This window comes from Beta vulgaris, chromosome 1 (genome assembly GCF_026745355.1).
Source record: "Beta vulgaris subsp. vulgaris cultivar EL10 chromosome 1, EL10.2, whole genome shotgun sequence".
In the NCBI taxonomy this organism is placed as follows: Eukaryota; Viridiplantae; Streptophyta; class Magnoliopsida; order Caryophyllales; family Amaranthaceae; genus Beta; species Beta vulgaris.
The window spans coordinates 4545506-4568627 of NC_079202.1; the positions used below are offsets into that span (position 1 = coordinate 4545506).

The following is a 23122-nucleotide window of genomic DNA, read 5'->3' on the forward strand; positions in this document are numbered from 1 at the left end:
GTTCAAAATTCATTCACAAAAAAATTACTAAAAATAATTCACAATCTTCGTTAGCATTATCAGCGGATTAAATATCTGAATTCATCAAATTATTGATCTTTCATATTTTAAGTGCAATCATAATCATAGGAGTTCATTCATTATACACACCTACCATGTGCATGATACACTCAAGACTTATTTTTGCTCATTTGCTCATTTGAAACTCTTTTTTTTTGTACGTTTTGCTCGTTTGGGCGATTTCATATGAGCAATCAACAAGCAAATAACATTGGGTGTACCATGGTCATGGTACACCCGCGTTTATGATAAATTTTTGTAATTATAATATGGATGGAGTATATATAATAGAATAAGAAGTTTTAAAATTAACAAATGCATCGAGTGCATACATGACTAGTATCCATTAATAGAGGATTAAGGTTAATATTGTGATTTGTATATATATAGATGATCACATAAGTTAGACATAAAAACTGTTAAAATTAAAATAAGAGTGAGGCTATTTATTCAACTAAATATTTATGTGATAAGAAGTGTAATGAAGTCGGCGTTATCATAACTGTAATCTATATTCTGTGTAGGTCCATCCAACGATGTCCTTACTAATTTTATGTCCAAGGAACATAATCTCGGATTTAGCAAACTCGCATTTCTCCTTTATAACATATAACTCACTCCCTTAGTTTCTCAAGACAAGTCTAACATGTTTAACATGCACCTCTAGATGTTTATGAGTACACAACAATGTCGTTCAAATAGATAACACAAAAACAATCGAGATATTCGTAAAGCATATCATTCATTAAATTACATAAAGTAGTCATGCAAAAGTTAGCCCAAACGACATTACAATTTAAGAGAACCATATCTAGTTACATATGTGGTCTTTATTTCACCCCCTTCAATAATCCTTACCTACCAATACCCAGAACGCAGATCCAGTTTCGTGAAATAAGCATCCTTTGACAGCGTGTCAAACAAATCATCCACTCTCAGGATCGGTACATGTTTTTACCGTAACCTTGTTCAAATCCCTATAATCCACACACATGGAGAGGGACCCATCTGCCTTCTTTTAAAATAAAAGAATAAATCCATATTCCAAGTTCCAACAACCCATCTAATTGCTTTTGAAGTTCTTCCAACTCGAACGGACCTATTCGATAGGGTGTATATGCACGTGGCCTAACGCCTGGTTCCATTTCAATTGCATGGTCAACAACCCTGCAATGAGTAATTTTTTTGGGAGATCATCAAGCACGATCCCTTCATATTCTTCCAGCAATGCAGCGTTCACATCGGGAACTTTAGCTAATGCATCCTTCTTCATCTCAACCATGGCAGCCAAAAAGGTGGGTTCCCCCTTTCTCAAACCCCTTTTGCCCTACATGGCAGACAACATCCCATTAATAGGTAAGGGACTTGAAGTAGACTAAACGACGATAAAGCATGGGCTTGCTTAGTTGTTTATCAGAATGCCGCCCAGATGCGGCGTCACAAACACCTTGGACTTCCTGATGAACTTATTGCCAAGCACTAGATCTTAGTCATCCATGGCTACAACCAACATATATATCCTACTAAAATGTGGATATTATTCATGAGGCTAACAAAATTTGAAACGTCCGAGTGCATAACCTTTATGGTATGCGAAGTTGGTCTAGTCTGTATACCCATCTTCCTTGTTGCCTCGATTTTAATAAAGTTATGGGTAGCACCAGTATCCACCATTGCCACCATCTTTATGCCATTATTATGAACCTTGCAGTACATAAGACCTTCTATTGGGGTATGTTTGGAACTCGTGGCGTTTAACAGTTTCCTCGTTCCAACCAGGGGAGGAGTGTGTTCCCTTCTACGATTTTATTCCTCCGAAATGTCACCCAAGTTGCTGATGTCTTGGAAAATTACTTGCTATGTGTTGTCCATTGAAAATGAAACAACTATCATTAAAACTAGCCTTCTTGCTTAAAGATCCTTTGTCTTTCTTTTTGAATTTTCAAGTGTTCGGTTTCTTAAATGACTTCTCATAGATTTGCATCTCTTTCTTCTTATTGAACTTCCTCTTTTTTTTTCCCACGACCTCGATCCTCCTTATGGTTGATATTCTTTTCAGAACTTTCGCCACTGAATTTCCAATCTACTAGGGCTTCAACAGAGATAGCCGCTTCTTTTAAGTTAGTAACTTTATGCCTTCTCAATTATGTCTAAACCCACGGTTTCAAGCCAGATACAAATTTATGGAGTTTATCCTCTTCGGACATTCTAGTAATATCAAGAAGTAGAGACATGAAATTTTTCACATAACTCAAAATTTCATGTGTGCCTCAATTTTTTTAACTTTCCACGAGCAACCCATGACCCGTTGCGGGGTGAAAATTGTTTACATAAATTAGCCATCATTTCATTCCATGAAGTCACTGTCGGGGCACCATTTGTACCATTAGATTGGTGTGATCTCCACCATAACTTGTCTTTACCACTAAGATAGAATGAAACAACATTGAGTTTTCGACTATGCCCTTATTTTGTAACCTTAAGGTAATCTTTGAGATCCCACATAAAATTTTCTAGTGCCTTTGAATCTCGACCCGTCAAATACCTTTGGTTCTGGAATCTTAGTCCGGTCAAAGTTTCTCATGCTACTTTCAGAAGCTCCCACCGTCTTCTTTAACAGGGTGATTTCGTCCCTCAATTCATCAATAACGGGAGTGCAAAGTTTTTTTTGTGGTTATAAAGTTGGTATGTGGCTTTTGGAAGATGATGATAGATGATTATTTGTACCAAAACAACCATTTCTTACCTCTTGAGTGTTAAAGGCCAAATGGTATGAAGGAAAAAGAATGAAGAGTGCTTGACAGTCAAGCTCTTATAATGGTGAGATTGGCATTGGCCTGGAGTGTGCCATTCAATGTCAAAGAGAAGAAAACAACGATGAAGTTGATGAAAACTCTATCGGATATGTATAAGAAATCCTCGGCAATTAACAACGCATATTTGACAGCCGGTTTTTTAATCTTGAAATGAATGGAAGAAATTCGATCGTTAAACTTATAAATAAGTTCTATTCGCTTATTATCCAAATTTCTTTACTTTATATAAAGTTTGATAATGAAGTGAGACATGAATGTATCTGTCATTAGGAACTCTTTGGGGAAGGAAAAGTTGGTATGTGATGACCTAATATAGAGTGAGAGCATCGGAAGAAGGGAGCCCGGTAATCGTTGGGTGGAGCATGTCATAGCGGTAATAGGGGGAAGGAGAAGGAAACAAAAGAGAAATGTAAAGCATGAGAGATTGAAGTCAAGGGGGCGAAGTAAGTTGAATGGTGGAGTTCATCTTGTGTGTTGTGGTTGCGGTGTGAAGGGGTACATCAAAAGAAAATTTCCTAATCCCAACTGTGCCAATCCTAAGAAGAAGCGAGCCAAAATAATCGAGATGATGCAAGTTCATCCGTGAGTGTTGCATCCAATGAACATGGTGATTCTTTGATCTTGAGTGTTAATAACCCAATTGAGTCTTGAACCCTTGATTCGGTAGCTTGATTTCATTCCTTTTCATGCAATGAGCTATTTTGCAACTTCAAGGGTGGGAAGTTGGGGAAGGTTTGTCTAGCAAAAGAAGAGCCTTTGGATATTATGGGGAAACGGAATTCAATGATCAAGACTTCAAGTAGAAGCCTATGAAAACTTCAAGATGTTAGGTTTATACCTATGTTTGGAAAAGAATTTGATTTTGGGGGGTCAATTGGACTCAGGTTATTTAACCATGTTCTGTGACGTGTTTGGAAGGTGTCCAAAAGAGCTAAGGTGGTAGTCCGTGCCTCAAAAGTGGCACATTGTACACTACCATAGACTAGTAGAAAAATGTTAATTTGAGTCTACCTATTCGCCTCGATCATTTGGATAATCGACAAAAATATTCTAATTAGCAAAATTTGCATATGTTTCTAACCTATATCCGACATAAATTAAGTTATTTGGAAGAGAATTTGCTTTGCGGGTTGTTTCTCAAACTCTCTGGCCTTTGTTAGCACTAATGGTATATCTCTATCTAAAGGGCTCTAGGTCTGTGTCTTGGGGCGGAGAGGTTTAAGGCAAGCTTAAGCTAATCTTCTTCAGGATTGTGCCATGTTTACCAAAAAAAAAAAAGAGTCTACTATAGCGTTTAGAGATCATTGAGGGGCCAATAAAATTTCTAAGCCTACTGCTCAATTTACCTTAAGATAGTTTTTAACAACCAAGGTGAGTGATCTTATTCATCCACATCTTAATACTTGGAACGTTACCCAGATTCGTTCTCTTTTTTAGTTTAAGGATGCTCAACATATCATGGCTATGGAAACACCAAATTTTGAGGCTCGGGATCTCTTATACTGGTCCAAGCATAACTCTGGTAGTTATACTACTAAATCTGGCTATGCTGCTCTTATTTCTTAGGAAAGCGCACATCTTTCAAATGACGTGTCTTCTAAAGTGTTCAAAATTTTATGGCATCTCCCGATTTTACCTAAGTAGAAATTGTTCATTTGGAAGCTATTATATAATAGACTTCCAACTATGGAGTAACTCAAATTCGCAATCTAACAGATCAGGCAATCTGTGATCTTTTTCCCAGGGTAACTGAATAAGCTAATCACTAGTTTCGTAATTATGGGTTGGCCACTCAAGTTTGGATCCACATTCCTCTTGTTAATCAAATGTCAGAAAATGCTACTCTTTCCTTTAGCGAGTGGCTTGTCACCCATATCCTGCTTTTTTATAGCGATGATGGTTTTCAAAGGGTCTGAATTCAATGGTTCATAACAACTTTATGGTGTGTTTGGCTTCATAAGAATGAAAGAATTTTCCATCATATTGATGTGATTTTTCGAGCACTGATATCTAAGATTCATGCTCTTCACATATATCATTCAGTTAATGTTAGTATGCCTCCGCATAATCTTCAATTACTACATCCTCCAGAGCATGATCCTGATTACCCTTCAGGCTTCAATGTTGCTAATCTAGGACGAACAACACTGGGTCTGCCACAGCTTGTTCTTCAAACAAATGGAGCATGGTTTTGGCAAACTCATGTTATGGAAATAGATCGGGTCATTGATCAGCCTAATAACCAACGACATCAAGGAGGCGGCTCATTTGGGCTAGCTCATAGAGCTCTTCACGCTAAAGCCCTCACTTGTTTGGGGGTCTTAAATGGGATCATAGGCAACAAATTTCTTTCATTACTATTCATACTGATGATGCTAACCTTATTGTCATGTTACATGTTTCTTCCTCTCGGCATATTAATCTCTACTGGACTCTCTAGAAGATACGAAAGTGGTATATATTGTTTGAGCACTGTCATGTGATCCAAGTAGATAAATCACAAGTTCAAGAGTGCACACTTACTAGCTAAACAGTGTGTGTTTAGTATGGTGTCCTTAAATTGTTGATTCTTTTACTGTCAGAAAAAAATATTAGTTAACTATGATCAGTTTCATTTGAAAATATAATTTATATTCCCTCTATCCTTTATAATTTTCCCTATTTGCTTTTTTCGTCTTTTAATGATGCATGTTTGAAAATTAGTAATATCTTTAATTACATATCATAAAAACTAGAAAAATTGATATTTGAAAAAAAGGTCTTACAAGAAATCTAACAAAGATCTCGTATAATAACGTTTTTTTTTCTAATAACTATATTAATATGAACGTATGGTCAAAGCTATAACAAATTTTAACACTCAAAAAAGCAAATGGGACAAACAATAAGACAAACAAGGGAATTTTTTGATTACACAACATTTAAGATATGTGTCTTTCGAAGTAGAATATCTATTATACAAGGTAACGAGGAAGGAAGATAGTGTTCCCCCTCTTAAAATACTTAATTACTTTTAATGATTTAATTAATGAAATGAAAAAATTACAAAAGAAAATAATTTAAAAACACTTCTCATTTCAACTTGCCATTTTAAACAAGTTAAAAAATGGTAGTATATATGCATCAAATATTTCGATCAAAAATTTAAATGGACAAAATATATTAACCTTTTTTTTTATAAGAGAAGATGGTATACATAACGTCCACCTGAAGAGTCTGAAATACTGACTGCCTTTGGTACTCTTTAATTCAGTTAAATCAACTCATTATGTCTATTCTTTTTGTTCAAAATTCATTCACAAAAAAATTAGTACTAAAGGTCATTCACAATCTTTGTTAGTATTTTACATCAGCGGATTAAATATCTGAATTCATCAAATTATTAATCTTTCATATATTAAGTGCAATCATAATTGTAGGAGTTCATTCATTATACACCTACCATGTGCATGATCAGTGGCGGATTTAGTTACCACCACGCTGGTGCACATGCACCAGCACTATTTTTTTAAAAAAATTACTTTTCTCACGCTTTCTTTTTTCACGGGTTCTTTTTTTACATCTCACCTCTTCTCAAACCTCAATTCTCCCTTTCTCTCTCATAGAATCTCAGTCCTCACTTAATCACTTCTCCCTCCCGTCATCCGGCCTCACCGGCGGTGTGCCGGCGTAGTCTCACCTTCTCGGAGGCTGTTCCGTGGACGCGTGCACGGTGCACTGCTTCGTATCGCTTCATCGTGACTCGCGACTTGCAACCACATATTCAATGGGAATTGGTGGACGGCGGAGGACGACGATGGACGGAAAACCTCCAAGAGTCGTGACTCATGACTAGGTACATCTTATCTGCTCAATTTGCTTGGTTTCTTGTTTTACATTATAGATTAGGGTTTATGAATTTCATGGGAATTGGAAAATAAATTGCAATTTCACTTGTTATGGGTGTTTATATATCAGATTATATAATTTAGAATTGTTATAAATGTTGATTTTGTTGTTGTATTTTGATTTGAGTATTATTGGTGTTTGAAAATTGAAATTACATTATATTTGAATCAGGTGTTATCATTGTTATTGCTGATTTTGTTGATTAAATCATATTGAGTATTTTCTGAATGTTGATTTCTATTAATTCGTTTCTTATTTATTGGAGGTGATACTTTCTATTAATTCGTTTCTAAACAAAAGTTATCACTGTAACATGCTTCTGTTAATGTGCTTTTCAGCACTATGGCATTATGGTTTCATGCCATGGTTGAGTCTTTGGAGGGTAGTGGTGCACAATCATACTTTCAGATGCATTCAAGACACATACCTATATTCCCTTTTAAAAAAAAAAGAGACCTATAAAGATATTGTTTTTGATATGTTTTTGATATTTGATTTTTTGCTACCTTCCATGTTCCTTAAATGACATTAAAGATCTAATAAGTAGTTATAAGTTAATTATTGGTTTTCTGATATATTGATTATAATTTGTGGTCTATGGCAAAATGGCACATGTTTCATTTGGTGAGATACATCAAATTTAGTTCAATTGTTACTTGATTTTCATATTTGATAATGAAGAGAAAACGTACTCAAATTTTCAGATTTTCAGATCAAATTTGGTTTTTCTAGTACTATGTGGTTGTATTTTGTATATTATTGGTTGTATATTTATTTTTTTTCGATTGAAATTTAGTTTGGAGTATTTTTAATCAAAAAATATTTTTGTTTAGTGAATGGTAATTGGTAGTGCACCACCATAAGGAAATTCCTGGATCCGCTACTGTGCATGATACACTCAAGACTTATTTTTGCTCATTTGAAACTCTCTTTTTTTTGTACGTTTTGCTCATTTGGGTGATTTTATATAAGCAATCAACAAGCAAATAACATTGGGCGTACTATAGTCATGGTACACCCGGATTTATGATAATTTTTTTCTAACTATAGTATGGATGGAGTATATGTAATAGAATAACAAGTTTTAAAATTAACAAACGCATCGTGTGTATACAAGACTAGTATCCATTAATAGAGGATTAAGGTTAATATTTTGATATGTATATATATGTAGATGATCACATAAGTTAGACATAAAAACTGTTAAAACAAAAATAAGAGTGAGGCTATTTGTTCAACTAAATATTTATCTCATAAGAAGTCTAATGAAGCCGGCATTATTATAACTGTAATCTATATTCTGTGTACGTCCACATTTTTTCCTTAACTAGTGTTACAGCTAGTTAAAATTTATTAGTCAAATAATTTTTCCTTGCCACACTCGTGAATGTACATCCTGCTTAGGGGAATATGATGGAGTACTGATGGACTGGTGGTTGCTTCACCTAGAAATTAACCAATGTAAACACAATAAAATGAGATAAGAAAAAGCTGGTCCATCATATGCTCTGTTTAGTGTTTACCATGTGGGTTGTAACTTTATCATATCCCTTTGTCTTTACAGCATCATCACCCAAGGTTGAAAATCAGCTGTATGTACCGTACCCCTTAGTTTAGTCTTTTTGAGCTAAACTGTACTAAAAAGTTCTTCCAGGAGCGGGGGGTGCTCAAAACTGTAAAGGGTATCCGGAATCCGGCTTACAAAAGAAGGAGAAACGCAGATGAGGGGGCGTGTTTAAAATCCCAGATGCAACTGGGGTGCTGCCTTCATATTTGCAGTTCTCAAAGCAAGGACCATTAAGATCAATGACAAGCTAAAAAGAGTGCTAAACAAGGTGAGCTCTCGAACACACCTCCGGTTTGTAAAATCGGAAAACATACGTTCCAACCATGAAATATTGTCATCGTCTCATTCATACTCACAAACTTGAGTCACTTTTTCCCTTAGCACAGATTCCAAAAAACTGACATATGTTACTATTACAACCTTGACCACCAATCCCAATTTTAACTTACAACTAATTTCAATGGCCACAACCAACGACAATTTCATTACCAACTTGAAAACAACGCACTCCTTTTATTCGGAGATTTAAGACACACTTTAAGAAAAAGTCGAACATACTTATATTAAACTACAAGTTTGAAAGCTTACCAACCGGGGAAGGGGGAGGGGGAGGGGAAGCCCGACACTAACAGGGGAAAGGGAAAAGGGGATCCCGACGCTAATTGGGGGGAGGGGAATGGGGAGCCCGATACCAAACTAAACACATGTAACCTGGGAGGGGAAGGGAACTACCTAAAACTAACACTACAGGGGAAAGGGGAGGGGAGTACTCGACACACAGGGGGACCGACCAAGGATTGGGGAGAAGGAACCAGCGAAACCACGACGGAGGACTGAGGAACCGACAGGGGAGGGGAGAAACGACATAACAGGGGAGGGAGAACCAGGGGACTGGGTTGGGGAATCTTAGAACGAAAACGATGGCGACAGGGGATGGGAAAGAACGCGGGGTGGGGAAGAAGACCAGGAAGACGCAACGATGACCGGGGAGGGGGGAAAAACACGGGGAGGGGAAGAACGACGTGGAGAAAAAACCATCGACCCTAAACTAAACTGGAACTACAAAAGCGAAAATCGAAAATGAAGAGATAGAGGGCTCGACTGCCGGCGTGAGGAGCCCGAGGTGGCTCACGCGACAGCCGAGCCTGCTAAGGTAAAGCTTTGCGGCAGGTTTACTTTTAGGGTTTGGAGGCAGAGAGAAAAAACGTAGAGAAAGATCTTTTTACTAAAGGTTTTTTCACTAAGTTAGTAATACTACTTACTATTGTTAGTACTTGCTCAGTTTCTCATCCAATAAGTAATGATTTTTTGTTTTACTTTGTGTTGATACTCTTTAGTATACAACTTTAACCATAAATATTTTTAGTATTAGTATAAGATTATAACCATCGATATCGTTAGGAGTTTTTATTAAGAGATACTTTTGAAACAAATTCGATAAAATTTTACATAATAAATTTTGGATCCACTCTCTCTCACTAAAGTTTCTATTTTTCTCGATAGATTAAGCTAGATGATCTCTCTTTTTTTTCAAAAAAATATAGCTAAATTACTTATCTCCTATATATTCATAAGTATAATAAATAGAGGGGACATAGATCTATTTACTAAATTATGCAACCCGATATATATTTGGACTTAACCACACATACACAAAGATTAAGTATAAGAAAGTTGAAAAAGAGAGAAGCGTCCACTCTGTTCAAAGTTTGATATAGGTTCCTATAAAGAGTGCCTGCTCCTAGGTCATCTTTACAATATCCAAACTATCTACAAATGTTCTGCATGGGTCTTGGATTACGAGGAGCGTCCGCTCCTATAGGAGCTGGGCCTAATATTCTTCGTTCTTTTACTCGCTTCATGTTGTTTTTTAAAAATCTCTTTACAAGTTTATCACTTTTTTTTTTGAAGTGAAAAGTCTTTTATTGTTAAGAAGTTACTCCCTGTGTCCCAAAAATGTTGTTACATTTGCTTTTTTTACAGTTTAGAAGATTCAACTTCAGACACCAATATCTTGAGTTACATATATGAAAAAAATATAAAAATTATATATTTGAAAAATATAAATTCTAACGAATCAGATAAGATCCAATATGATTATGTTTTTTCTTATGTATATCAACTAAAACATAGTCGAAGTTACTAAGTAAATAGTATTAACGGTCAAAATATAGCAACATTTTTAGGATAGAGGGAGTAAGCTTTTAGGCTAAGCTGTTGTTCCTGCAATCGTTGGATGAAGCTCAAAAGTCAATACCTGTCTCATCAACAGGGTAAAGCCGAATTTCCTAGGTTCTAGAAGACAAAAGTTTGAAAGTAATTTTGAATTGCTAGAGGCCTAGAGCTATTTTAAGTTTTTAACCACAAAAATCTTTTTCGCGTAAAACACAGTACATAGAGTATTACTCCCTCCGTCTTTTTTTATTTGCTACATTTTGCCATTTAGGGGTGTTTCAATTTATTTGCTACATTTGCAAATATTTCCATATATAGTACATAGGTCCCACACTTTATTTACAAATTTGCCATCACTCCCTTCTTGATTTTGTAAATGTTTCCATATATAATACATAGGTCCCACAATTTACCTATTTGCTTTTTTGTTAATTCCATTTATGTCAATGGTCCCCACTCCCTCCTTGGTCTTTGTGAAAAAGTGCTTGTACCAAATAAAAAAAGACGGAGGGAGTAGTAAAAGTCAAAACCCAATTTGAAATACTATAACTTCAGGAGCAAGTCTTAATTTATGCTTCTTGTAGTCTAGAATGGACCCTAACATTAAAAATGATTTAGAAAGTGGAAGGTTTTCTTAATTTATAAATTGTAAGAGTCCAATCTTACATGGACTTTTTATCGCATTTGTTAAAAGTTATCTCTTTCGTCTTAAAATATAGTTTATGTTTTTTATTTTAGAAGTTAAATTTTAAAATTTTTGACTAAATACTTTCACTAATGTATATAAAAAAACATACTCATGAGGGATCTTGTTAGATTTGCCTCAATGTGTACATTCACATCATCAACTTTTTTTTTTTACTAATACGAAATAAAATATTTCGTAGGTCAAATGTACATCTTGAACACTATGGAAAAAGAAACAAAAGCTATATTTTGGGACGGATGGAGTAATACTAAAAGTGGTTAAATTAGTACTTCTTTCAATATTAATTTAATACTTTTCTTACCAATTCACAAGAGTACTCTCGAATGTGTAAACTTAGAATCAGATTACAACATACACTAGAGGAAAAAACAGAAAGGGTTGCGCAGGAAGGGCTGCGCTTTTTTAAAAAAGCGCAGCCCTTCACAAGTAGGGCTGCGCTTTTTTAAAAAGCGCAGCCCTTCTGCTATGTAGGGCTGCGCTTTTTTAAAAAGCGCAGCCCTTCTGCTATGTAGGGCTGCGCTTTTTTAAAAAAGCGCAGCCCTTCCTGAAAAAATTTGAAATTTCGAAATCGCGGGCTTTGAAATATTGAGCGGGGATTTGTCAAATATATTATCCCTCATTCTCTCTCCTCTCTCACGTCCCTTATTATTCCTTTCCTCCTTCTCTCTCATTCTCTCTTCTCTCTCATCCTCTCTTCTCTCTCAAAAACTCCCATAAACATTTGCGACAAAAACCTTGAAATGATTTGCACTAAACATGGTGACGAAGTCCGATTGCCTATTGTGATACCTTTTCGGAAGCGAAACGGGCCAACGAGTCAAACGCACAGCTATGCTGTGACGTTTAGGCTTTTTAAGCCATCCGAGTTCGTTTAAGCCTCCAAATATCCATTTTAAGTTTTTCCGAAATTTTTTTTCCCTTAAATTATGTATTAGGGTTTTGTTTTATATATTTAAACATTATTAGGTTAATGTTTGGATGTAGTTCTTGTATTTTCAGATCTATAATGTTCTTGTATACTTCTCTTTGTTTTGATTAATGTTCTTGTATACTTCTCTTTGTTTTGCTTAATGTTCTTGTATACTTCTCTTTGTTTTGATTAATGTTCTTGTATACTTCTCTTTGTTTATTTTGATTAATGTTCTTGTATACTTCTCTTTGTATAGAATTTCTTGTATTTTCATCTTTGTTTTGATTAGTGTTCTTGTATACTTCTTGTATACTTCTCTTTTTTTTTTTTTTTTTTTTTTTTTACAATGAGAAAGACCAAACAAAGCAACAAGAGCTAAAGCCTCTCTTTCCTTGCTTTATTAGCAAGTGAGTGGGCTTTATGAATAATATTTCTACTAGTCTTAACACATTTAAAAAAAACGCATTTCCTTGCCAGCTTAATTACTTTCCGGATAATTTCACGAATGTCCTTATCCGCGCGTTCCAGGTTATGCAGAGCCGCCACAATTTCCTTACTATCTGTCTGAATAACCAGGTTATCAATTAGGGCGTTATCTTCCAGGGCATGCATCACTGCGTAGGCTTCAGCTTGAACCGGAGACTTGGCAAATATTTTCTTCGCGCTGAAGCTCTTAGTGTCCGCTTCATTAATCCAAGTTGTAGCTGCCTTTACTCCTTTTTCTTTTTTCTCCTTTTTCCAAGCTCCATCTACACTGATTATGTTCACTCTCCCCTGATGCCTTGTTCCTGACACCCACTCTTGGACCTCAATCTTACTTACCTTGTTTTTCTCTCTATCTTCAATTGATCTGAATCTCTCTTTATCAATTCTGTCAATCCTTTTCACACTTTCCTGATATATTATCATCACTCCCTTTGGATTTGGTTTGGTATTTCTGAATATCACTTCATTTCGATGCAGCCAAATGCTCCACAGAGTTGCTATAAAGCTCTTTGCACTCATTTCACTCTGTTCCCTTGAAATGTCTGGTCTACCCATTCTAAAATAGTTCATGAAGTTTTTTAGCCAGTCCTTAAAAGGGATCTTCGACGTGGTTGAATCAATTTTGATACCCATTGTGGCCATCCAAATCCTATTGGAGAATTGACAATCTCTAAAGAGATGCTCCATACTTTCTTGATGCTCATTGCACATCTTACAATGACCATCAATTCGAACTTTTCTTTTTAATAATCCCTGCGCTGTGGGCAAAGCATTATTGATAATCCTCCACATGAACATCTTCCATTTGGGCAAGATGTTAAGACTCCATATAAACTTTGAGACATGGCATTCTCTTATCTCGTTCTTGCTCTCCTGGTGAATATGCCAATAACCCGACTTAACAGTATAGTTCCCATTTTTCGTTTTCCCCCACCCCAGACCATCCTCTTGGTCTTCCTCCGGGATCTTGATAGCTAAAATGGTTTCTGCTTCGTGTCTCCCAAACAGTCTCCACACTAACGAGGCATTCCAACTTCTATCCTCCTTTATCAAATGAGCTACCTTCGTAACTCCAGTTCCCTCGCTCCCCGCCACAAATTTTTTCTTTATTTTAACTCCCGCCCAATCATCTTTCTCTATGTCAATGCTTTCCCCATTCCCAAGCTGTTTATAAAATCCTTCCCTCAAAGCCATCGAGGCCTTCCACATGCTCCTAAACGCATACGAGCTGCTTGCCGTTTTTTTTTCCTCCATAGCCTTAGAAAGGGGGTCATTATGATATTTTGCATTGTATAGCCTATGAATGAGGGAGGAGCTGTTTTGGTGTATGCGCCAGGCCTGCTTGGTGAGCAGAGAAAGATTTATGTCTCTAATTTTTCTCAAGCTCAGCCCTCCTTCGTTTTTATGTTTCTCCACCACACACCTTTTCCTCCAGTAAATTGGTTTCTTTTCAAAAGAAGAGCTCCACCAATACCTTAGCAAAGTAGACGTGATTTTCCTTTCCACCTTGACTGGGAGCAAGTAAACTGAAATGATATGAGAGGCTAATGAGGCTAGAATTGTGTTTATAAGGATGAGCTTACCAGCTGGTGAGGTATGCATGAACTTCCATGAGTTTATTTTCCGGTAAATCTTCTCGTGGATTTCATTGAGGGGAGACGAGTGTCTTCCATCAAGCTCCATAGGGCACCCCAGATAAGTCCCAAAGGAGTTAGAATTTTTTACCCCCAAGGGTTTCCTCATTAATTTGATAAATCTTCTAGGGGTATTCGGACTAAACATGACTTGGGATTTGTCATAGTTGATGAGTTCCCCCGATTTTTCGCAAAAATTCAGTAACAAGCTCTTAAGGAACCAGCAATTCTTGGGGATAACTTTGAAGAAAAACAATGCGTCGTCCGCAAAGAAAAGGTGCGAAAGGGAGGGAGCAGCCCTAGCTATCTTTATTCCTTGCATTTCTTTTGATATCTGACTTGCGCATAGTTTAGTTGACAGCGTTTCCATGCATAGAATGAAAAGGTATGGCGAGAGTGGATCCCCCTGCCTAAGCCCTGCTGAAGGTTTGAAATGCTTAGAGGGTTCCCCATTCACTAGGACTGAGTATGACACCGTGGTGATACACTGTACTATCCAACTAATCCAGATTTCCGGAAAGTTCATCTTCCTCAACACTGCTTCCACAAAATCCCACCTTATTCTGTCATAGGCTTTGCTTAAGTCCACCTTCAGAATCCCTGCGTACAGCGTTCCCTTCTTTCTTTTCCTTACCCAATTAACCACTTCATGGGTGATTAGGCAATTGTCCGCCATTTGCGTTCCAGGAACAAAAGCGTTCTGGAAGTCTCCCACCAGGTCCTTAAGGATAGGCTTAATCCTGTTAACCAACAGCTTGGAAATAATCTTATAGGAGGAGTTACAAAGGCCAATGGGTCTAAACTCTTTCACCCGTTGTGGTCTCTCCACTTTGGGGATAAGAGTTATAAAGGTCCTGTTTTGCTCTTTCAGAAGAAAACCACTCGACAGGAATCCCCTTACACTGTTGATCACACTTTCCTCAACAACATCCCAGTTTTGTTGGATAAACGCTGGGGGGATACCATCTGGTCCCGGGGACTTGAGGGGCTTCGAACTAAATGCTGCAGCCTTGATTTCCTCCTTTGAGAACGGGAGAGATAACCACTCTGTGTGGTTTCTAGTCAGCATGGGTAGATTTTCCAACAAGGGGTCTGTTGGACTAATCCTTTCCTCCTCTATAGGCCTGCTAAATAGTTCTTGGAAAGACAATCTGAAGTAGTCCTTCAAATCTTTTTGTTCATAGATAGTGTCCCCATTCTCCTTCACAATCCATTTTATTTCGTTCCTAGCTGCTCTAAGCTTCACGCTTTTATAGAAGAACGAAGTGGTCTGATCCCCTAGTAAGTCCCATCGCGATTTAGATCTTTGTTTCCAAAACTTCCACTTACTATCTATTTCAGTAAGCGCAGCTTCACGCGATTCGATGTCCTTTACTGCATCTTCCGTAACAGTGATCCCCTCTTGATCTTTGGAAAGCTTCTTGTTGATCTCTTGCCAGTCTATTCTTAATGACTTTTTATACTCTAGGCACCACTTCATTGCAAACATGGAAAAATCCTCAAACTTCCGTTGCAGAGCAAAAGCATGAGATCCCCCATGGTTTTGCTGCCATATTGTCTTTATTTTGTCCAGAATTTCTTGCTTGTCAAGGCACCAGCTTTCTAATTTATAAGGTCGTTTTCTCCTTTCCTTTTTGGGGGGAAAGCTCCAGAATTATAGGGCTATGGTCAGATAGTAAGATAGGAAGGTTAACCACAAACGCATCTGGGTAGCACTCTTTCCATCCCTCATTGCAGAATGCTTTATCTAATCGTTCATAGATCACATCCCCCCCCCCCTCCCTATTGTTCGTCCAGGTGTATTGAACTCCATGGAAAGGAATGTCTAAAAGCTTGTTCAATTCTTTCTAATCTCTAAAAGCATTCACCCCCTGAATTATTTTTGAGCCACCCAACTTCTGACTATTATCCTCCACTTGATTAAAGTCTCCTATGAGCACCCAAGGACCCCTATCAACCTCCATTTTTTCCGATATTAGGTCCCAGGCGCTCTGTCTTTCCCTAACATAAGGCGAGCCATACACAAAAGCTACATTATAATTACTAACTTGCTGGTCCGAGACCGAGCATACAATTACATTCTTAGTAGACTCAATAACAGACACTACCTTACTACTCGTCCAACAGAGAAATAGGCCTCCTCCATTGGACTCAGCATCAACTCCTACACACCCCTTGAACCCGAGATTTAAGAAAATTGGTTCAAGGGAAGAGACACTACACTTAGTCTCGCTAAGGAAAATAAAATCAACAACATAAGTACTAGCAATATTACAAATAAACTGATTAATAGGGGCTGAAATATTGCTAAGACCCCTACAATTCCAGCTGAGCGTTGTCATATTGGTGGTGAAGACTGTGTTGAGCCAGTCGCACTCTTGTTGTTGTCAAAGACCAAATCCTGCAGGCTTTTGAATTTCAGTTCCTCCTCATCCTCGTCACTCAGACCATACTTCAGCACATTCTTCCCCTTGCTCCTTCTCTGAACTTTCTTCCTCTTTCTTACCTGGCTTGTACCTTTAGAATCGTTCTCCCCTGGGGTAATGTTCAGATCTGGGAGAGAGAAAGACGAAAGAAGTTTCCTCTTCTGGGCCACTTTCCTCTGCTTACCCTTACTCGAACCCTCGCTCCAGGAAACATAGGCCTTCTCTTTCTGGTTCCGAGAACTGTCCCTTGGGCCCCCTGAACTAGCTTCCATCATACTGATTACCAAAAAACCATTTGGGACCCAAGAATGAATTCTCTCTTTTTCCTCCCTTTTCCTAGCTCTTTTAGGCCCCATGTGGTCGTGTATCATATCTTCAGGCCCTACCTGAGACTTAGGAGCAGAGGGAAAATCTAGGGGGTGGGTATTCATGGTTTGGTAAAAGTCAAGAAAATTTTCCTGCACTGGAAATTCTGAGTTGGCCGAGAGAAAGAAATTTGTAGAGCTTGGGGAGTTTGGTGGGGGTTGAATTATAGGCTCGCAGTAACTGCTTAAATTTGTTGGGGCCTGGACTTTCTCAAACTCTCCTTCATGGGCCCGCGAGATATTCTCATCAAAGCCTATAGGTTTCTCTTGGTTGAAGAATTGCACGAGTTCCTCCCAAGGGTCCATACTCAAATTTCCCAGGCCCACCTGAGTAGGGTCACCTTGAACAGGAGAAATCAGCTGGTTCATGGGCTCAAAAAAGGGGTCTTGGTTACTAACCAGTACACCATGAGCATCTACATACTCCAATGACCCAAAGGGGATGAAAGGAATAAACGGGTTAGCATATGGGTCCTGGGGAAAGTAAATTCTATCCGTTTCTTTAATAGTGACAGTGTTGAATAGCTCATCTAGCAAGACTGCTTCTTGATTCTCATTCTGACAATTTGGGTTAGTTTGAGGGTGATTTATCAAGGGAAATATTTGGGAAGGTGAAATGTTTGGCGCCATGTGGGGAACTAGACTGAAAATGGAAGCTGGTGAATTAGGAATGTTTCCTCTTTTTGGGTTAGATTGCTTAAATAAAGGGGGGAGTGGAAGGGGTTAACTTCAGTACGTTCCACAGTACCAGAGAACCTCAAGTAATGAGTACTTGACGTAAATTGGGGTGGTTGAGAAGGTATAGGAAGATAAATGGCTGCAGACCTATCCAAAACTCCCTTCTCCATGCAGGAGTTTACCATACTGCCCTTCCCCAGCTTCAAGTCTTTCTTTGCATGCATAGGGGTATAACTGTAATCCCCTCGGTGTAAGTAAATAAGGTGGTTGAAAAGATTAATACCTGGAGCAGCTGTGAGATATTCATTCTCGGGAGATTTCTCGAAATAAGGGTTATTTTCCTTCTTCTCCTCCTCTCCTACGCGCGTGCTTCTCCTTTTCCCCTGCCTAAGCATATTTTGGCGGGCTTTCCTCTTGGACCTCCTTGCTTGTTTCACACCCCATTCACCTATCTGAGAGTGGTAAAGTTTTTGCTTTTTCCTCGGAGGCTGCTGGGAGCACTCACCTCTCTCTTTTCTTTTATGAGAGTTAGGTGTGTTGGAGTTATTGATATGAATTCCCTGGATAGCCCTATCCTGTGCTTGTCTTGGATTATTATCATCCCCTCCACTCGAACTGTCTGAATCATTTTCCGGGCTATGCGAACTGTTAGACCCTTCTCCGTCATGATTTGCATCCTCATTATTTGACCCAGTTTCTTCAGACTGACTATCACCTTCGCTCTCTCGATCCCATTCTACATTTACTAAGTTTACCTGCGATATTCTGTTACGTTGAACTCTTTTAAGACCTATGAGTTTATTAGAAAATAATGGGAAGAAAGAAGGAGACACCAGTGGCTGGTCTGTTCCTTGCCCTATATCGTTCATCACCATGTGGAAATGCCTTTGAGATGTTTCTATGGATATTCTACACCTCGGCCTTCTATGCCCTATTCTCCCACACTTTGAGCAGTAGACAAACACCCCCTCATATCTGAGGTCTACCCAGTCTGGTTGTGGATTTTCCGACACAAAGTAAAACCCTGGAACTAGGGGGTTATTGATGGGTATGATAACTTTTGCCCTCAAGAAGTTTTTTATCCCTTGAACTGACGATGGATCATCAAAGGATAGCACTCTACCTATTCTTTCTAATGCTTTCCTTGCTATATGCGACTTGTTATATAGCAATGGAAGCCCCTCAATTTTTATCCATATGGGGACCCTTGGTGAAACCAGGGCGCTAAAAGGGCGACGAGGTTCACACTTAGAGAAAATAAATAAGGCTCCTTGATAGTTGGCCATGCCCCTCGAGACAAGATTATATCTATCCCTTAAGTCAGGACAGATAAAGAAGAATAGTTTACTCACTTTCTTTACTCTGATATCTCCATGAGTGATCCACATCTGGTTCACCCATTCCCTGATTTCTTCCTCTTGGAAATCTCGGATGTCCTTTACCCTTCCCACCACTGCTTGGAATAGCTCGAAATCTTCCGGCCCTGAATCCTCTTCTTCTTTCGAAATCTTGATACCCATCCTTCTTAGCGAGGGAACCTCACTAACATTATGCCTCCTAGTTTCATTCATTGCCTTCAATTTTCACTACCCTTTGGACTACTGGTTTTTTTTGGGATGTGTTTTTAGGAGATCTTGAAAAGCTACCTTTTTTTAGTTTAGGAAAAAATTTCTCGTCAAACTCTAATATTTCGTAGAGAGAGATGCTCTCCCTTTCTAGAGAGATAAGTCTTGAATTGTATACTTCTCTTTGTATATTAGTTTTTGTTCCTTTTTTTCATTTTCGTTTCATTCTTTTTATTGTTTTGGGTTTAGTATTTTCGTTTCGTTTCTCTTCTCTTCTGTTTAATTTCAGAAAATGTGAGATTTTTTTTTTTGGTAGGAAGGGTTGCGCTAGTTAGGAAAAAGCACAGCCCTTCTAGCTCAGAAGGGCTGCGCTTTTTCCTAACTAGCGCAGCCCTTCTGGGCTAGAAGGGCTGCGCTTTTTCCTAACTAGCGCAACCCTTCTAGCTTAAGGGCTGCGCTTTTCTAGCGTAGCCCTACTTAAAAAGTGAAGGGCTGCTACTGAAAGGGCTGCTGTCAAAAAGCGCAGCCCTACATGCCTTTTTTAGCGCAACCCTTCTTCATTTTTCCACTAGTGATACTAGATCTGAAAACATTCAGCTCATACCTTATTTCCATTTACATAGTACCAAATATCTTCAATATCGTGTTAGAAAACATTATGAAATTAGAGGATTGAAAAATATACGAGGAGACAGTTTCAACAAGATATTACATGAATATGTTTTTTCTTCTACTTTCTTCGTATCAAATTAAATGCAACATTTCCTTAGACACGAACTCCTAGGCAAAATTTCTTAAAGTAAGATTAATACAAAAGTTTAGCATGTGGGTATATTAATAAGGAGAGAGAAAGTGGAGCTAAGTTGTAAAGGAAAGGAAAAACTGGAGGAGAAATTAGAAGGGGAGGAGGTTGTGGGGACCGCATGTGGGAGAAAATTTTAGCTCCAACATTTTTTTCTAGGGGGCTGTGGGAACCCCATGGGAGAAAATTTTGGCTCCAACATTTTTTGCTCCAAAATTTCAGAATTTTGGAGGCAAAAACATTTTGTCCATTTCATAAAAAAACCCAAAAAATATTCACCCCAACAATACATTACAATTTTTCTTTCTCTCTCCTCTTCTTCTCCTACCTTAACTATTCCATTGTTCTAAAAAAAAACCACCAACTACACATGGCACACACAGCACCATAGTTTAATTAGTTTTAGAGATTACTTTGTACAAAAAAAATCAGTTTGCACAACACGGAATTGGTGAATTTGCATCATGGAGGATGGAGGACTTGATGACCTGAACTTCTTCTCAATTGAGCAGCTACTGTGGGAAGATTTTGAGCTACAAGAAGCAATAAAAGATGAGGAGGAAGAAATTGTAGAAGAAGAAGCACAAATTAATGCAATTATTACAAGGCACAAATCATGTCTAACAGTAGCACAAAGGAGTGGATTGTCTACTACTAAATGAGAATGAGGGAGTAATGAAATGGGGATTTCAAAGCAAACTTGCAAAGGAAGTAGGTATACATAAAAGCACTATAAATCGAATCTACAAAGATGCAATGAAACAAAGTAGTGAAGGTCATGCAATAGATGTTATGCACAAGAGATATGGTAGATGTGGTAGGAAACCTAAGCACTATAGTGATGATTTTTTACAATCTGTCCCACTGCATCTTAGAACAATAATTAGAAGCTGTGCATGAGCACTGAAAATACCACACTTTATTGTTGCAAGGTTGTTAAAAAAAGGAAAATTGAGGTCACACACATAAAGTACACATCCAAGAGTGACAGAGGCACACAAATTGACAAGAATGAAGTGGGTTTTAAGCCATATCTATCCTCCTACACAAACTACAAAATCAATATTCCATGACATGCAAAATATGATACACATAAATGAGAAATGGTTCTACCTAAAATCGGAAATGAGGAGATTTTATCTCTTACCTTTTGAGGATGACTCATATAGGTGTTGTCAATCTAAGAGGTTTAGGATAAAAATAATGTTCATGGGTGTAATTGGGAGGCCAATTTATGATTCAAATGGATTGGAAATCCATGATGGAAAGTATGGAATATACCATTTTGTTCATTATGTAAGAGCAAAGAAAAGAAGTTGCAACAGAGAAGTAGGGACCATTGAAACAAAGCCAGTTGAATCAGTTACAAAAGAAGTCATCAGAAGAATACTAATTGACAATGTCATACCTAGCATTATGCAAAATTGGCTTGCCTTTTTACCAATGAACATTCAATTGCAGCGGGATAATGCAAGACCACACATATCAGTTGATGATATGGAATTCAAACAAGCTGCAACACAGAATGGCTTCAACGTACAACTAGTAAATCAACCACCCCAATCCCATGATCTCAACTTGTTGGATTTATGTTTATTCACGGATCTTCAATCAATTCATAATCAATCATTTCCACAGAATATAGATGAGCTTATAGCTAGAGTTCAAGATGCATATGAATTCTATGACACAGAAAAGATTAAGTTTGCATGGTTAGAGTTACAATATGTGATCACTGAAATTTTGAAAGACAAAGGGGGTAACAATTACAAGAATCCTCATCATGGAAAAGCATATTTACAAAGAATTGGGAAATTGTCAGAGAATGTTGAGATTGAACAATCCCTACTTGATGAGGCAGTTAAGTACCTTAATGAAAGGGAGGTTCCTATATTTTCTAATGTGCATGACTTTAATGAATGGGATGAAGTTGATGCAGATTCATTTATTTTTGACATTGGTAACATACCAATGCAATTTCATTTTCATATTGATGCAACAATTAATGACTGCTACACCTAACCAGAGACTAAGTATTAGGAGGAACATGATGAACTTTTTTTTTGTTTAAACAACTTTTTGTGTAGAAGGAACATTAAGAAGTTCTGATTATGTGTCTTTTGTGTAAATATGTAACTGTTGAGACAGTCATGTAATGTAGTGCATGTTATGAAGATAATAATGATAGTTAAGTGTTCTTGTTATGTATAATTACTTTTAGGCCTTGTTTGGTTGTATATGGGAAGTCATACTTCCTAGGAAGTTATTTTTTCCATGTATTTGAAATTCCTAGGAAGTGTAAAATTGTGTTTGGTTGACAATGGGAAGCTCTACTCACCTAGGGGGACCTAGGTAAGTAACTTCCTCCATTTTGGAGGAAGTAGAAATTCCTAGGAAGTGCAAAATTGTGTTTGATTGACAATGGGAAGCTCTACTTACCTAGGGGGACCTAGGTAAGTAACTTCCTCCATTTTGGAGGAAGTAGAACTTCCTAGGAAGTGCAAATTCCCATGGTTTTGCCAACCAAACAACTTCATATACTTTACTTCCTAGGAATTTGCACTTCCCATGATTTATTTTGTCAACCAAACAAGGCCTTATTTACAAATGAGATCATATTATGGGAACTCTCCACCCAAGTTGTATATGGCAGACAAATCACTATAATGGAAACTTAACATCATTTGATTTCTTTAATGCATCAGGTATGAACATAATCATCAAACATAACCCATGTTTGACTCCTCAACAAGTTTGAAGCACAAAGTGCATTCAAACTTGGAGCCTATAACATGGGTTATGTGATATGTTGAGTCCCTTCATCATTTGCATTATGTGTGACTATTATCTCTCACAAAATGATCATTGAGATGTAAAGGGACTCATTTTAACCTAAACAACAAAGCATCCAACTAACAAACACAGGGATAGTTCATAGGACAACACAAATTCCAACACAATCCAACATAAACCAACCATGAAAGGGACTTAAGGGAACTAACTAAGCAAGCAAGCAAGCAACCACACCAACCAACCAATAA

The 23122-nt window shown here is 37.7% G+C and overlaps 2 protein-coding genes across 2 annotated transcripts; one reads left to right on the top strand and one right to left on the bottom strand.

Moving 5' to 3' along the window:
- Positions 1 to 1159: 1159 nt before the first annotated feature.
- On the bottom strand, positions 1160 to 15725 carry LOC125494427 (uncharacterized). The gene is made up of 2 exons (XM_048637985.1): positions 12612 to 15725; positions 1160 to 1387 (listed from the first exon to the last, which is right to left on the bottom strand). Exons 1-2 carry the CDS (start codon positions 15723 to 15725, stop codon positions 1160 to 1162), a joined length of 3342 nt encoding a protein of 1113 aa, XP_048493942.1.
- Positions 15726 to 21206: 5481 nt separating this feature from the next.
- On the top strand, positions 21207 to 22103 carry LOC104905803 (uncharacterized). The gene has a single exon (XM_010694438.2). It carries the CDS (start codon positions 21207 to 21209, stop codon positions 22101 to 22103), a length of 897 nt encoding a protein of 298 aa, XP_010692740.2.
- The last annotated feature ends 1019 nt before the right edge of the window (positions 22104 to 23122 follow it).